Below are 15,524 nucleotides of genomic sequence, written 5' to 3'. Positions count from 1 at the left end.
AATAGGAGATTATAAATTTTATCTTTGGTACTCACAACGACGGGTATCAAATTTTGGTGCCGTTGCCGGGGAGGCAATAGTCCTAATTTTAGTTGTTTTTATTTTCAGTCTTTCTTAGTTTAAGGGACTTTTGTTCCTTAAACTTTTCTTATATTCTTGTTGTAGTTTCATCTTATGCGCAGGTCACAGGGTGGAGAATTAGTACCGTTGAACCCTGAGCTTGAGAGATCCCTGCGCGAGTTGAGGCGAACACAAAGAGTATTACCGACAGAGGAAGAGCTGAGTACTCTGTCAAGCTATCACGAGAACGATCTGTTCGAAGAAGACCCACAACCTTCACCTGTATCCACTTCTTCAGCCGAGACAGTTACTTCTCCGGAAATCCCAGTCATGGCCGAGGAAGCAAGTATAGCTAGTTTTTCTGAGCCGACAGCCGACAACTTATATAAAGGGTTCGAATTACCAGGAGATGCCAGGAAATTCGAACCGAAGCCTGCCTACATTACCATGGTCGAGAGAAATCAGTTTGGTGGAGCTGCAAATGAAGATGCAGCAAGACATATGGAGACTTTTATCGACTCATCGCCGCTCCATTCCCCCCCACCGGTGGCGTAACCCAGGATCAAATCAAAGAGACCATGTTCATCTTCTCCCATCGTGATGCTGCAAGGGAATGGTATAGAGATTTGGACCGGACCGGTCTGGAGATCAATGATTGGAATACATTGGCATTGGCGTTCTACAAGAAGTACTTCTCTGCTTCAAGGACGATCGCTATTAGAGCCCAAATCACGGGCTTTAAACAAGGGCCAGATGAAAATTTCCACGAGGCATGGGTCCGATTCAAGAAGTTAGTGCGAACCATATCGCATCATGGGTTCGAAAAGTGGAGTTTGTGCAACCATTTCTACAATGGGTTGTACGATGATCAGAGGGCCATTTTGGATCTGCGACCAACGGAGATTTCTTTGAAAATTTGGGAGCAACAAAAGGGTGGAAGATCATTGACGATCTAGCTACCCACAAGGCCGAGTATGGGAATTCGAGGGGAAACCATAGGAGAGAGTCTTTGAATCCTCTTCTGTTGCTGCACTTGAGGCTCTCACCGCGAGATTTGACAAGTATGAGCTAGGAGGAGCCTCTAAGGGTGGAATGTACCAAGTTAATGCCGTGTCAGACGGTCCCTTCGTCTGTGAAAGGTGTGGAGTTGAGGGCCATGTCTCGAAAAATTGCCCTAGCCCCTTTGAATCTTGTGCTGCCTTTCAACACTATAGGCAGACAAACACCTACTACGAGCCACCGCATCCGAACTTGAGTTGGAGAAGCCAAAATGTCCAAAATCCAACCCAACACCCGCAGCAGCAACAACCATATGTGCCGCCTCATCAAAAGCAACAGCAGTATCAAAAGCCCCCTTATGTGCCGCAACAACAACAATCACAAAACTCTGAGTTCTCCGAGCTTAAGAATCTGTTGCTAAAGGAGTCCCAAGCAAGAGAGGCCGGGATGAAGTTACTTGAGAGCCAAATTGCTCAACTGGCTAGTAAAAGTAACACTCGAGCTCCCGGACACTTACCCACTCAACCCGAACAGAAGGAGACTCTAAATGCCATCACCTTAAGGAGCGGGTCCACCCTTGATGGTCCTGCCATGGTTGAAGATGCTGTTGGTAAAGATGAGCCGGAAACAAGTCAAGAGAAAGCTTCAACGAACAAATCAAAGAAAAAAGCGTCTGCCAGGAATTTCAGTCGATCGACTGAGGAGGGTAGTCGATCGACCCATATCACTGCTGATGTTGAAGAATCTCGTCCCTTAATGCCAAATAATCTACGAGACCATTTGTTTCGGGGTACTACAGTCCCGAAGATTTTAGGGCGGACCAGTGTCTTTGATGGGTCGATCCCGCTCAAGTTCGATCCAATGACGGTCAATGGTTCTCATTTGAGACGGTCTGAGGAGGGATCTAGCTTCAACAAAGAGAAGGTGACGGACTTTCAACCTAAGTCCAAGGATACCGGCACACGCGACTTAGATGAGAGGGCTAAGGTGCTCCTTACAGCCCCATATCCGGAGAGACTCGTGCCGACCAAAGAACAGGTATCTTTCAATAAGTTTGAGAAAGTTATCCGTAGTCTGAATGTGCAAGTCCCCTTCCTTGAGTTAGTTAACCAAGTACCCGCTTACACCAAATTTATGAAACAACTGTTGTCAAAAAAGCGGTCACTTGAAACAGTGCACACTGTCGCACTCACCAAGGAGTCTTGTTCTTATCTGTCTCACACTGCGCCCCTTAAGTTAGAGGATCCGGGTAGTTTTTCCGTCCCTTGTAGCATAGGCACCTTTTCTATCGAAAAGGCATTGTGTGACTTAGGGGCCAGTATAAGTGTCATGCCCTTGAGTTTAGCTAGGAAACTCAAGTTGACCCGGTTTGCTATCACAGAAATGGCAGTTCGGATGGGTCGACCGTCTCTGCGGTCGAGCCCATAGGAGTCCTAGAGGACATACCCGTCCAGATAGGGAAGTTTTTCTTCCCTGTTGACTTTGTTGTCCTTGATATGCCTGAGGATGACCATATTCCCATCATTTTGGGAAGGCCGTTTCTGCACACTGCTGGTGCAGTTATTGATGTCGGTCTAGGAACCTTGACCTTCAAAGTGGGAAAGCACTCTATTGTCTTCGCCCAGCCGGCTAAGAAAAAGGATCCCATGTGGCCCGTAACTTGTAACACGGTTTCTGAAAGGAAATCGTACTTTGTACTTCCCGACATGCCTATTTCTATTCCTGTTGTAACCCCTCCGCCCCGGATCGGGAGCAAGCTGGAGGAAGATTTGTCTGCATTTCTAATAATGCGGGAGATGGTTTGGGAAGAGCAAGTCGCAAGTTATTCCGGCCCGCGACAAAGCCTACCATTCAAAGAGGAGGTCTTGGATGCCTAAGCTATGGGACTGATGAGGAAGTGGAAAATGAGCCAGCCAAGGTGAGATGGTCTGATTTGGAGTCTAACGATCCCAAGGGAGTCCTTGATTAGGTAGATGACGAAGGCCGATCGGTTTGTGCTCTCCGATTGTTGAAGCTAAGAAGGGTGCAACCGATAACATGAGCACCTATGATCGGGCTACCTCTAGTAGCCGAGGAAGCCGAACGAAGTGGGCCATACCGTGGTCCTTCTTGATCAACTATTAGTTGATCATGCTCGTTATAAACTTCTTTCTTTTTTGTTAAGACATTTTTATTGCTTTTGTGTGCGCGAAAACTTCGCCTTTATTTCGTTTGCTTAGAATTTTCAAGTGTTTTAGACTTCGTTCTGGGTTTTGCGCAATTTTGGGCGCATACTATTGTGTATTTGCAGGTATTTAGAGCTTATTAGCTCAAATCATTGAGCAATTACGAAGAAATAAGGCACTGCAGCAGTGTTTTCAGTCGATCGACTGGCACCATTGGTCGATCGACTGAATTGCAGGTTTACAGGAGCTACTGTTCTCGCCACCTGGTCGATCGACTGCCTCTTTAGGTCGATCGACTCATCTCTCTTTGCTATATTCGTTCACGACCTCTCCCCTGCTGTGTTTGGTCGATATGCGGATCTAAGGGAGCTTTCTACTCTACTTTATTTTCCGTCGAATTATCTATTTCTTCTTTTGTCTCATTAAGTGCACAATTTCTACGCTTCAAAATTGTTTTCTTCGGTCTTATGCGTGGTGTCTTCTGTCTTTCAGGCACTCTTTTTGGTAGCACTGCTGGCTACTGAAACCTCCTAGCTCACGCTGGTTTGGGGAGGTTTCCCTTTGCTGCGCTTAAAGTCTTGTGAGTTCCCAAGTCTTTACTTTATGTCATTGTGTTTTTATTTCCCTTTTCTCGCAAATTCCCATTTCTCTTTTCTTCATCACATGATTTTGCACAATGGGGACATTGTGCGATTTGGTTTGGGGAAGGGTTTTGCGTCGCATATCATTTGCTTGCATTCACGTTTAATTTTGTTTTGCATTGTTTACTTCATTTCTCTTATACTTACAAAAATTCAAAAAATTGAAAAATTTCAAAAATTTCCATAAAGTGCACGTTTATTTTAGCATATAGGTCGAGTCGGAACGGTAGTATTTCTATGATGATTTTGCATTTGCACCTGTTTTGCCTGAGCCTTGCTAGATTAACATGTTATTAGTAGAATCGTAAATGCATATCTACGAGTTTTCGTTAAATTACTTGCTAGACTTGAGACTTGACTTTGAAAATTGGCAAGCTACACCATATTTCTGAGATTTAGAACCTATAACTGGTGACATTCATGACCAGTTCATTTAGGAATGTGAGTAGTACTCCTTATGAAACATGTTTCCTTAATTTGCATGAATATGAACTTGATCTGCTTAATACCTGTACGCATTCGGTCTGTGGTTTGTCGACACATGTGGTAGAGGTTTCCTTTTCTCGTTTTGCCCATAAACTCCACACTGCCAAAAACATCTTTTTTTTGTCCCATTTGCTACATCCTACATATAGCCTGCCCCTGTCAAGCTAGTAGTCTGGTTTTTGGGATTGTTACTCGTTTTGGTAGCCATTGCTCTTTTGAGATGAAGTTGGGAAGATGAAAAGAAGGAAAGAAAGAAAAAAAAAAAGATGAAAAAGATTCGAAAAAAAAAGAAGAAAAAAAAAGAGTTCTGTACTGTTCAAAGCAGTCGATCGACTGCTCCTTTTGGTCGATCGACTGGGGTTCGAAGGAATGAAAAAAGAAAGAATCAATTCGCATAATTTAATCCTTATCTTTTGGCGATTTTTGCTCCCATGTTTCATTTATATCCTATGGGGAGTTTTATTGATTTGATAGTTTGGAGGTTGTGAGATTTGTGCTTGCTATAGCACCGTTTCGTTTGTTTATGAGGAAGAAGTTGGATGTTGTCCTTTGGTTCCGTTTTGGTGCTAGCTTGATCACATGTACCTCCACTTTACCATAAAATGTTTTGCCACTTCTTACCCATACCTCACATATCCCATATATACCTCGGCATGTGTCATTGGTCATCTGTTTGGTTGGAATGTGTATGTATGGTTGTAGAGGTCATTTTCATATTTTACTGATGGCATGTCCTCATAGGTCGTAGTTAGGTGAGAGTCACTACAAGGTTAATTCTTTCTATCTTACAAATATATCACCTGTGCTTAATTGAGTGATTTGAGCGACCCGCGAGAGTCCAATTTGATAAGTCTCTACAGTCAACGGTTCAGCAGTTTTTGACGACCTTATAATTCGTTTGCATGGTTCACATTACTAATTGATTGTTGGTTGTGCATTAATTTGGTTTAGGCCTTACAGTGTGCATCTCGCTCTGAGATTGAACTCGTTCCATTAGGTCATTAGATCGAGTCTAGTTCTTGCTTGGGGACAAGCAAGGTTTGGTTTGGGGAGATTTGATGCGTGTCTAAAATACGATGTTTCACACTCTTTTCTACACGCATTTCAGAGCTCAAATGTGCAATATATGCCTATATTTCCCTATTTTCCTCTACTTCCGTGTTTTTGTACTTTATTGCAGAAATGTGAAGAATTGAGCGGAAATCGAGCCAAATCCGTCCCCGAGTAATCTGCATTGCAAATGACGTAAAGGAATTTCTTAAGGAACGAGCTTGGTGCGCAATCCAAGGCCCAAAAGACAAGTCCACGAGTTAAAAGAAGTCAAGTAGCGAGCTTAGCGGTCGATCGACCAACCTAGTCGATCGATCGACCAAGGCTCGAGTTCGAAGCTACTGTATTCTTGAGGAGCGATCGATCGACCAAAGCACCTTGATCGATCGACCAGATTTCGATTCCAGACGAGATTTAGAAAGCCCGTGAGGTTTAGGTTTTAGAAATAAGTTGTTGCGTTGATTGCTATATAACGTAACACCAGCGTCTAGTTTCATCATCGAATAATATATCAAGTTTCACATCACAATACAGTGCTTTAAGTTTAGTTTATTTTCCGAGTAATTAGGGTTTGATATATCGACTTTAGCATTGGAATTTCTGCCTTTGTTCTAAATCTTTCCTCTGGAATTTTCGGTATTGATTCTGCCCTAATCTTAGTTTATTGCTTCGCTTTCATTATTAGTATAGAATTGATAGTTAGTGCCCCAAAGCCAATTATCATATTTTATTTTGTTATTATTTACATTAAGCATGAATACAGTAATCGTTGTTAATTTATTTGTTGTTTTTACCTTCACCATGAGTAGCTAAATCTGTAGTGCTAGGATGTAGGGGAATTGTAGCATAGGCGGCATTAGATTGGACACGGACTGAACCCGCGTGTCAGTCGATCGACTGACATTGTTGGTCGATCGACTGACCTTGTAAGGTTACCCTTCGTTTTAATTGTTCTTAATCTTGTATTTAGCCGATCGAATGCATGCGACCAGTTAAATACCTATTTTGTGACCAACCCATTAGATCGAAAGATAGGGAAGGTTAGTTGACCGTCAATTAAATCGACTAAACTGTGCTAAGATCGAAAGATAGGTATAGTTTAGACCATTAGTCGCTTTTCAGGACGAAAGTTAGTATTAGTGACATTAGGGACCTTTAGCGAGATCGAGAGATGCTGATTGTTAAGAGTGGACCGAGAGGACCTCTTTATTTCCCGCCTTACCTGTGTTTAATTCAGACCGACTTAGTTTGCTGCCGCCAAAGCTATAATGAACCGATCATCCTAGTACCCTTCTTTTATCTGTTTAATTCGTATTTTAGTTTATTATTTTAGTCGACTTTTAGCTATAGACCAATTCAAACCAACCCCCATAATTGTTACCTCGGACTGATCATAAAACAGCTAGAATTTACAACTGCCTCCTTGTGGTTCGACCCTGTTACCACTAGCCTAGGTTAGTCTTAATAGGAGATTATAAATTTTATCTTTGGTACTCACAACGACGGGTATCAATTGTTTTCTTCCTCTTTACAATTCAAATATGATGACCAGCAATCAATGACAACACTCGAAACATGTTCAGACGGCTTTAATGACCACAAATGCATTCGCGTTGCAAAATAAGTCTTGTACGAATATAAGTGCTCACTAGAGCAAAAAATATAACAAATTACTTGTCAGGTGTGAAACAGTGAAAATGACATTCACAAAATGTTAATTTAACAAGTTCACATTTTAGATTACCTGGAACGACGATTGTTAGTGCCCGGTCACTTTGAAAACATAATCACCACTTGAAGGTGCACCGAAGAAGAGGCGTTAACACATTGGTGTCATCTTGGATAGCAGAAAACAACGGATCAAAACGAGATGATCTGTTGCTTGTTCTTTGGATAGAGGTATATAAGAAGGACTTGCCATGAAATGAACCCTTTTGGTAGTCAAGAAGATTCACCGGTGACACGGCAATCCCGTTTAACCCCTTTAGCTGCGGCTAACCTTGCCTCACTCTCAACAAAGTCTTTCTCCAACCCTAAATCGAACGAAAATTCACCAAAGTGATGTGTACAAATGAATTTCTCCACTTAGCACATTGTTCTCTGTGTTTAGCACGAGCAAGTTTCAATTTGTACGCTTTCTCATTTGCATTTGCTACTAAAGCAATAAACTGTTCATCCTCATCTAGTGTCTTTGGATTCCCACGGCGGTGCACACGACACATCTTAGGTACCACCACCATATGTCAAATATACAAATTCAGTTGCCGAATGGGCCTGTTTGACACACTCTTCACCTGGGAAACATTGCAAACCAACCGCGTATTTCTCATCTAACACAACCATATCTTCCATGACTCTCTTTGCGGAAGCAGTGTAGTCATCTGCAAACTCCTGGACAAGGCACAGTATGAAGGTACATATTTAGTACTATGAAGGTACATCTTTAGTACTATAAAGGTACAAAGAAAATATTTCAAAGTGAATCTTGAAAAGGAATAGTGAATACTTCGAGAATCAATGGATATACCTCCGGAGACGAGTATGAAATTGGAGATTTTGTATCAGTACTAACATCCCTCGACACTCTCCGCACTTTTTCAACCACTTGTCTACATGGATTAGAAAATCTAATTCTTTCCATCAATCGACCTTTTACACGACCAAGACCAAATCGACCGACTTCCATCTCCCGCTTTTCCCTTGAGAAAAGTGCGTGAGATGTCCAATTCAAAAGAGTATAGTAATCTCTTTCTACGAATCGTTTTTGATGGACAACACGGTCAACATAAATAAGCTGCAAGTAAAAACAGGATTATGACTGGAAAATGGCAGGTTTTAAAACCATAATAACTAACAATAAATGTAACGCATAAGATTTGTACCATTAGAAACAGGAGAGGTCCACCAAAGTGATTCTTCTTCCCCTTCTTGACCCAATCCTTTGTGTTATACCGCAAACTCTCCATGACAAATTGACACCAATCAAGTGACCAATGGAGACACATTCCTCGATTTTAGTACATGGTGATTGACGAACGACTTCGATTGTTGCGCATTAACAAAGACACAAGCAAGCACCACAAAATTAATCTTAAATTGATCACTTTGTAATCATCATGACAAATAATATGCTCTGCAAGGGTCTTGATATCCACTTGACCATCAACATGAAATTGAGCTTTCCAATGCGCGTAAAACGCATCACATTCTGCATCTTCATCACTACAGCATGAAAGTAAAACAGGTTTTCCTCCAATTGGGAGGCCAACAGATCATGAATACAAGAAGCAGAAACACGAAAGCGCTGTTTATCAGGTAGAATGATGAAATCCGAATACGGGTTGTAGTTCTCAATTAACCAATAACCAAGGCGTAAAGGAAGCCTTGTAACCCTTAGCCAAAACAATGAAGAAAAACCAATCTCTTCTAGAGCACACCATTGGTTGTAATCAAGGTATCGAAGGACATCAACAAAACTTTTAGGTGACATCCGGGTGGTAATACGGGAGAACGTTGGAGTAGGATCATCAACAGAGGGACCGAGGTTGTTCAACCTCGGAGAAATACGGCGTGTAACAGTTCCAGGATCGCCTTTGCGCTTCAATAACTGAAAGTAGTTTTGCATGTAATATTAATCAGTTCTGTTGTGTTGTACACGTTTCACGAAGAAATGTCCTATCAGTTTTATTGAAATGTACATGATCTACAACAATAATGTGCACGCAATTATGACCTTTTCCATGTGGTCTTAAATTGATGCTTCTTACGTTAAAAGTACTTTAAATTCAACAAAAATTCAAAAAAGCACAAATTAGATCAAACTAAAAAACAACAAACAAATCGAAATGTATAAGCAAGTTACGAAATCAACAAACAATGCGACAAATACAAATTCTGATAGCATGCAAATGAAAACACAAATTTCGATTTTAAAAACAATACTGAACTCAAAATTCATCAATAAAATAAATAATCCGGCAAAATGAACATAAGAAACATTAATTTAGATTACAGTAGAGTTACATAAATTAAGGACGAAAGCAAGAAAAGCTTGAAGCTAAATAGTACTCACCTTCATGACGAAATAGGTAAGAGAAAATCCAACAGAAAGACGAAAATGCAACTCCACAGAGAATAAGGAGAGAGAAATAGTTGAAAGCTTAACAAAGAAGGTCGGAATCCATGGTTGAAAGCTTAACGAAGAAGCGCGAGGTAAATTTCAGTGAAAAAGAAAGACAAAGCCCTCAAGTTTTGGTAAAGCAGCGCGCGTTATAGGCCCTTAGATTAGCCGCGTCAGACAAGATCCAACGACTGACGCGCGTTCTCACGGTTCTCACGCTTGTGCCATTCTCATATTATTATTATTATTATTATTATTATTATTATTATTATTATTATTATTATTATTATTATTATTATTATTATTATTATTATTATTATTATTATTATTATTATTATTATTATTATTATTATTATTATTATTATTATTATTATTATTATTATTATTATTATTATTATTATTATTATTATTATTATTATTATTATTATTATTATTATTATTATTATTATTATTATTATTATTATTATTATTATTATTATTATTATTATTATTATTATTATTATTATTATTATTATTATTATTATTATTATTATTATTATTATTATTATTATTATTATTATTATTATTATTATTATTATTATTATTATTATTATTATTATTATTATTATTATTATTATTATTATTATTATTATTATTATTATTATTATTATTATTATTATTATTATTATTATTATTATTATTATTATTATTATTATTATTATTATTATTATTATTATTATTATTATTATTATTATTATTATTATTATTATTATTATTATTATTATTATTATTATTATTATTATTATTATTATTATTATTATTATTATTATTATTATTATTATTATTATTATTATTATTATTATTATTATTATTATTATTATTATTATTATTATTATTATTATTATTATTATTATTATTATTATTATTATTATTATTATTATTATTATTATTATTATTATTATTATTATTATTATTATTATTATTATTATTATTATTATTATTATTATTATTATTATTATTATTATTATTATTATTATTATTATTATTATTATTATTATTATTAGTAGTAGTAGTAGTAGTAGTAGTAGTAAGTGAAATTAAATTAAGTTAATTTAAGTAAGATTATTTTAATTTAGAAAAGTTAAGCTATTATAAGTTAAGTTCAGCAAAATTCAGCAAAATTAATTTCAACAAAATTAAGTTTAGAAAAGTTTAGCAAAATTAAGTTTAGAAAAATTAAGTTCAGAAAAGTTCAGCAAAAATAAGTTAAGTTCAGCAAAATTAAGTTAAGTTCAGAAAAATTAAGTTAAGTTCAGCAACTTTAAGTCCAAAAGAACAGGGCCTTAGTACATTTATACATGGAGAATAAAATTAGTTAACCTAGTTTAATGCCTTGATTGAGGCCTAGAAATTAGGAGAGTATCATGTTAATTTATAAGAGTATAATTGAACACCCCATTTACCCGACTAAGGTAAATAGGGATGCTACATCTAGGTTTCCTAAGGCAGTGCATCAAAAATTGCAATTAAGAGAAAATTATTAAAAGTCTAAAGTTTAGAAATCCATACAAAACAAAATCTCCAAAATACAAGATCTCAACACTATAGCGGAAGTCTATAAATAAGTCTACGTCATCTCTATAACAACTACTAAGCTAGACTTGGTGTGTCAACGGCTCGTCACATGCCCCAAGCGTCATTATCATTCATGGCATCATCAAGACAAACCTGCAAATCTAACTAGTCACCAAATGATCGGAAATATCAAGTGGATTCCGCAGATAGTTTTTAAAAGAGTTTGACATACATGAAACAATCAGTCATTCACATGGTCAAATAGGGACAATCAATACACATGGAAACCTCAAACGTGATAATGTATGGGCCCGGGGGTGGCTTACATGGTCCATGTGGTGGTGCGGGAATGCATGGGCCCGGGAGGATTCAACCCCCTTGCCATCAAAAAAAAAAAAATACACAAGGAAACCTCAAACGTGACAATGTACAATATATCACCACCATCAAGATATCTCAATCAGCATCTCAATCCACAATCAATTCATACAATTCTACATAAGGCAATTGGATATGAGTGTGTGTTATTAATCACACGGCACATCATTAAGTGTGCTAAAAATCACATGACAACAATATCAAGCATGCTACAAATCATACGGCAACAAGTGGTACTCAACTCACACGACGAACGTGCTCGACAACACTCCCCGGATTGTAAATGTGCATCTCTCTCTTGTGGCGGGCCCACAAGAGGAGAATCCGGGCGGCCCTCCGAGTACGACGGAGCCCCAAGAAACCTGGTTACACGTACCGGTTCCCAAATCACAAGTCCAATGCCAAACTTACCATCATATCCATATCATCATTCAATAATCATCAATAATCGGTACAATATCAACTAACATTGTTACAACTTGCATAATCATCGTTAAACAACCCAACATCAAGAATCGTTGTCACAATTCCCATAATAAATCATAATCATCACATAATCACGTATAATCCCAACGATTGAGTAGAGAAAGGTTCTACCTTTCATAAATTCTTCAAAGTTAACAATAATCAAAAGTGCTTCACGAATCAAGAACCAAGCAATCAAACCGATCCCTCACAAATCCGGTTACAAATCCAGCAATCAACATATTACATATAATCATACTGATGCGGGAACATTGGAAGATAGTGAAAATGAAGTACTCATTAGTCGAAATGTAACTTAAATTACAGAAGGTTTCAAAATGGGTACGAGTTATGTGACGATGTTGAAATGGGAGAGCAATGAAGGTGGAGGAGCTGGAAACACGCTTCCCTAGTCCGCGTAGGAGCACAGAATTCCAGCCATGTTAGGAGACACGATTTCCTAAATCGTGTTGGATTAGCTATTAGTTTATTTTACTGTTTTCAAATAAAATTAGGAAACTCTATATTTCCTAATCCTAGTTTTATTTAGCTTCCATAAATCTGATTTTTATTAGTTAATTATATAATAAGTTTCCTAGTTAGTTTAGGAAAGATAGCTTGGAAGACAAGTTGAGGAATTAGATCTCGAGTCAGATTCCAGACGTCGAGTAGGACTATAAATAAGGACCGATTGTGGCCTTATTTTCCAGATTATTTTACAGAAATACAATAAAGTTTACAGTTCGTAAAACTTGTGTCAATCTTGCGAGATTAGATTAGGACTCTTCCTTGCGAGGCTGAGTTATAGCAAATCGAGCTATAACCTTGCGAGGTTAGAACAAGATTCGCTAATCTATCCTGTTCTTGTTACAATTCACACGTTATTCTCTCATATACAACAGCAACCTCACGTTGCATCTTCATTCACATACATAAATTCCGCTGTAAGTTTACTAATTTCAAACTCGTTCATTCTAAATGACCTAATTCTACATCAAATTGGTTACCAGAGCTTGGTTTTTGATTTATTTCCTAATAAATCAGTCTTGGGATCGTTTGCCATGGGAGATAAAGCAGGAAACGACGATGGTTCAGAAAAACCATGGAAGGACGACATGGATGCGATGAGAGCAGAAATTGGCCAGATCTCGTATATTGTGAAGAACATAGCCACCGTTTTGAATAAGGGAAAGAAGAAACAGAACGAGGCTGATTCGGATAGCCAAGCCGAATCTGAGGAAGAAGAACGGCCAAAGGAGAAAAAGAAAAACAAGAACGATGATGACAGAGGCCTTAAACTCGACATACCCCGAGTTTAATGGAAATCTAGATGCTGAAAAGTTTTTGGATTGGATTCGTCAACCAGAGAGTATTTTTGAATACAAAAACTACGATGAGCATAAGCAATTTAAGGTTGCTACATTAAAATTAACCAAGTACGCGTCTTTATGGTACGAAAATCTGAAAAAGCAACGCAAGAAAGACAGAAAACCTAAGATTGAAACTTGGGAAAAATTAAAGAAGCATCTTATGAAAAGGTTTCTTCCTAGAGACTACGAGCAAGATAATTACTTAAAGCTAACATCTTTGACGCAGGAAGGCTCGAGTGTTGCTGAATATGTGAAAGAATTCGAGAAGTTGAGCATTATTTGCGATTTGGAAGAGAAGGAAGAATTGAGAACTGCGCGTTTTATTCGTGGCCTCAATTCGAGCCTTGCACAACGGGTGGACATCCAGAATTATGATGGATTTAATGATGTTTGCAGACTAGCTCTTAAATTCGAGAAGCAAGATAAGGGCAAGAAATCCTATGCTCGTGATTATTCGAGGAATTCGAGCACTTACTCGAAACCAGCAGCTACCACGACTAGTAGCAAGGATATACGAAAGGAGGATTCAAAAGATAAGGGTAAGGGTACAATGGTTGAAACAAAGGATGAGAGATTGCGACGATGTTTCAAATGCCAAGGATATGGGCATATTGCCAATGAATGTCCGCAAAAGCGAGCTCTAACGATTCAAGAATTGGTTGACTTAGTTCCGAACTTTGTGCTTCCATAACCTGAATCCAAATCTGATTTGCAAGAGGAAGAGAGTGGCGATGAAGTGGTACATGTTGTTGAACCCTACAACGACGAGGAGAAGGAGGTGTTGGTGCTTCGAAGCCTCCACACCGAGGCTGCTCACGTTGAAGAGGAGCAAAGGGAACGTTTATTTCATTCACGTTGAAGAGGAGCAAAGGTAAACAATCAGATTTGCACTCTTATTGTCGATAGCGGTTCTTGTACCAATGTCGTGTCTAGAGACTTAGGTGATAATCTGATGTTGTCAACTACAAACCACCCTAAACCATACAAATTGCATTGGCTTGACGGGAATAATGGGATATTAGTTAAGAAACAGGCCCTAGTATCGTTACATATGGGACCATATGAAGATAAGGTGCTATGTGATGTAATCTCGATGAATGCTTGTCATATTTTACTGGGTAGGCCGTGGCAATATGATCGAAAGGTAGAACATGATGGGAGGAGCAATGTTTATATCGTGACTAAAGGAAAGGCTAAATATCATCTTAAAACATTGTCACCAAGTAAACACAAGAAGCCTGTTGCAAAGGAGAGTTTGTTTTTAGAAGCAAGTGAAGTAGAGGAGGTCCTCGCTCAAGGAAAACGAGCTTATGTGCTGGTTGTCCGAGACTTGGAGTCCGTTGGTGAGAGTAACCACCAAGGAGTGCAGGGGTTACTTGATGAGTTCATGGATGTGTTTCCCGAGGAGTTACCATATGGGTTACCTCCCTTGCGGGGAATTGAACATCGCATTGACTTAATTCCCGGAGCTGCATTGCCTAATAAACCAGCTTATCGGTGTAATCCCGAGGAGGCTAAAGAATTACAGAGGCAAGTATAAGAATTAATTGATCGAGGGTATGTACAAGAGAGTTTGTGTCCGTGTGCAGTACCAGCATTATTAGTGCTGAAAAAGGAGGGAACTTGGCGAATGTGTATTGACAGTAGAGCGGTGAACAACATTACAATCAAATACCTCTTTCCTATGCCAAGGCTTGATGATATGCTAGACGAACTTTCTGGTTCGTGTGTTTTCTCTAAACTTGATTTACGGAGTGGTTATCATCAGATGAGGATTCGAGAGAGAGATGAGTGGAAGACTACTTTTAAAACGAAACAGGGGTTATATGAATGGCTCGTGATGCCGTTTGGTCTATGTAACGCTCCTAGCTCGTTTATGAGGCCTATGAATAAAGTGTTAAGGCCTTTCCTTAACAAGTTCGTGGTTGTATATCTCCATGATATTCTGATTTATAGCAAGAATGAAGAAGAACACAAACAACATTTAAGATCAGTGTTCGAAGTTATGCGGAAACAGAAGCTATTTGGCAAGCTTGAGAAATGCACATTTATGGTGCCGAGTGTATTGTTTCTTGGTTACATTGTGGACAAAGATGGCGTGAGTATGGACCCATCTAAGGTCAAAGCAATCGAGGCCTGGTCGGTTCCTAAATCGACTACAGAGGTGCGGAGTTTCCATGGGTTAGCATCATTTTATAGGCGATTCATTGAAGGATTTAGTTCAATCATGGCTCCA

The 15,524-nt window shown here is 38.5% G+C and overlaps 1 protein-coding gene across 1 annotated transcript; it reads left to right on the top strand.

Annotated features, from left to right (window-relative positions):
• Positions 1-14,339: 14,339 nt before the first annotated feature.
• On the top strand, positions 14,340-14,828 carry LOC141648844 (uncharacterized). The gene has a single exon (XM_074457556.1). It carries the CDS (start codon positions 14,340-14,342, stop codon positions 14,826-14,828), a length of 489 nt encoding a protein of 162 aa, XP_074313657.1.
• The last annotated feature ends 696 nt before the right edge of the window (positions 14,829-15,524 follow it).

This window comes from Silene latifolia, chromosome 1 (genome assembly GCF_048544455.1).
Source record: "Silene latifolia isolate original U9 population chromosome 1, ASM4854445v1, whole genome shotgun sequence".
Classification (NCBI taxonomy): Eukaryota; Viridiplantae; Streptophyta; class Magnoliopsida; order Caryophyllales; family Caryophyllaceae; genus Silene; species Silene latifolia.
This window is presented reverse-complemented; position numbering and strand designations above follow the sequence as displayed.

Excerpts from the sequence above, each read along its gene's own strand:
- LOC141648844 (XM_074457556.1), top strand. The coding sequence starts at position 14,340 with ATGGGACCATATGAAGATAAGGTGCTATGTGATGTAATCTCGATGAAT.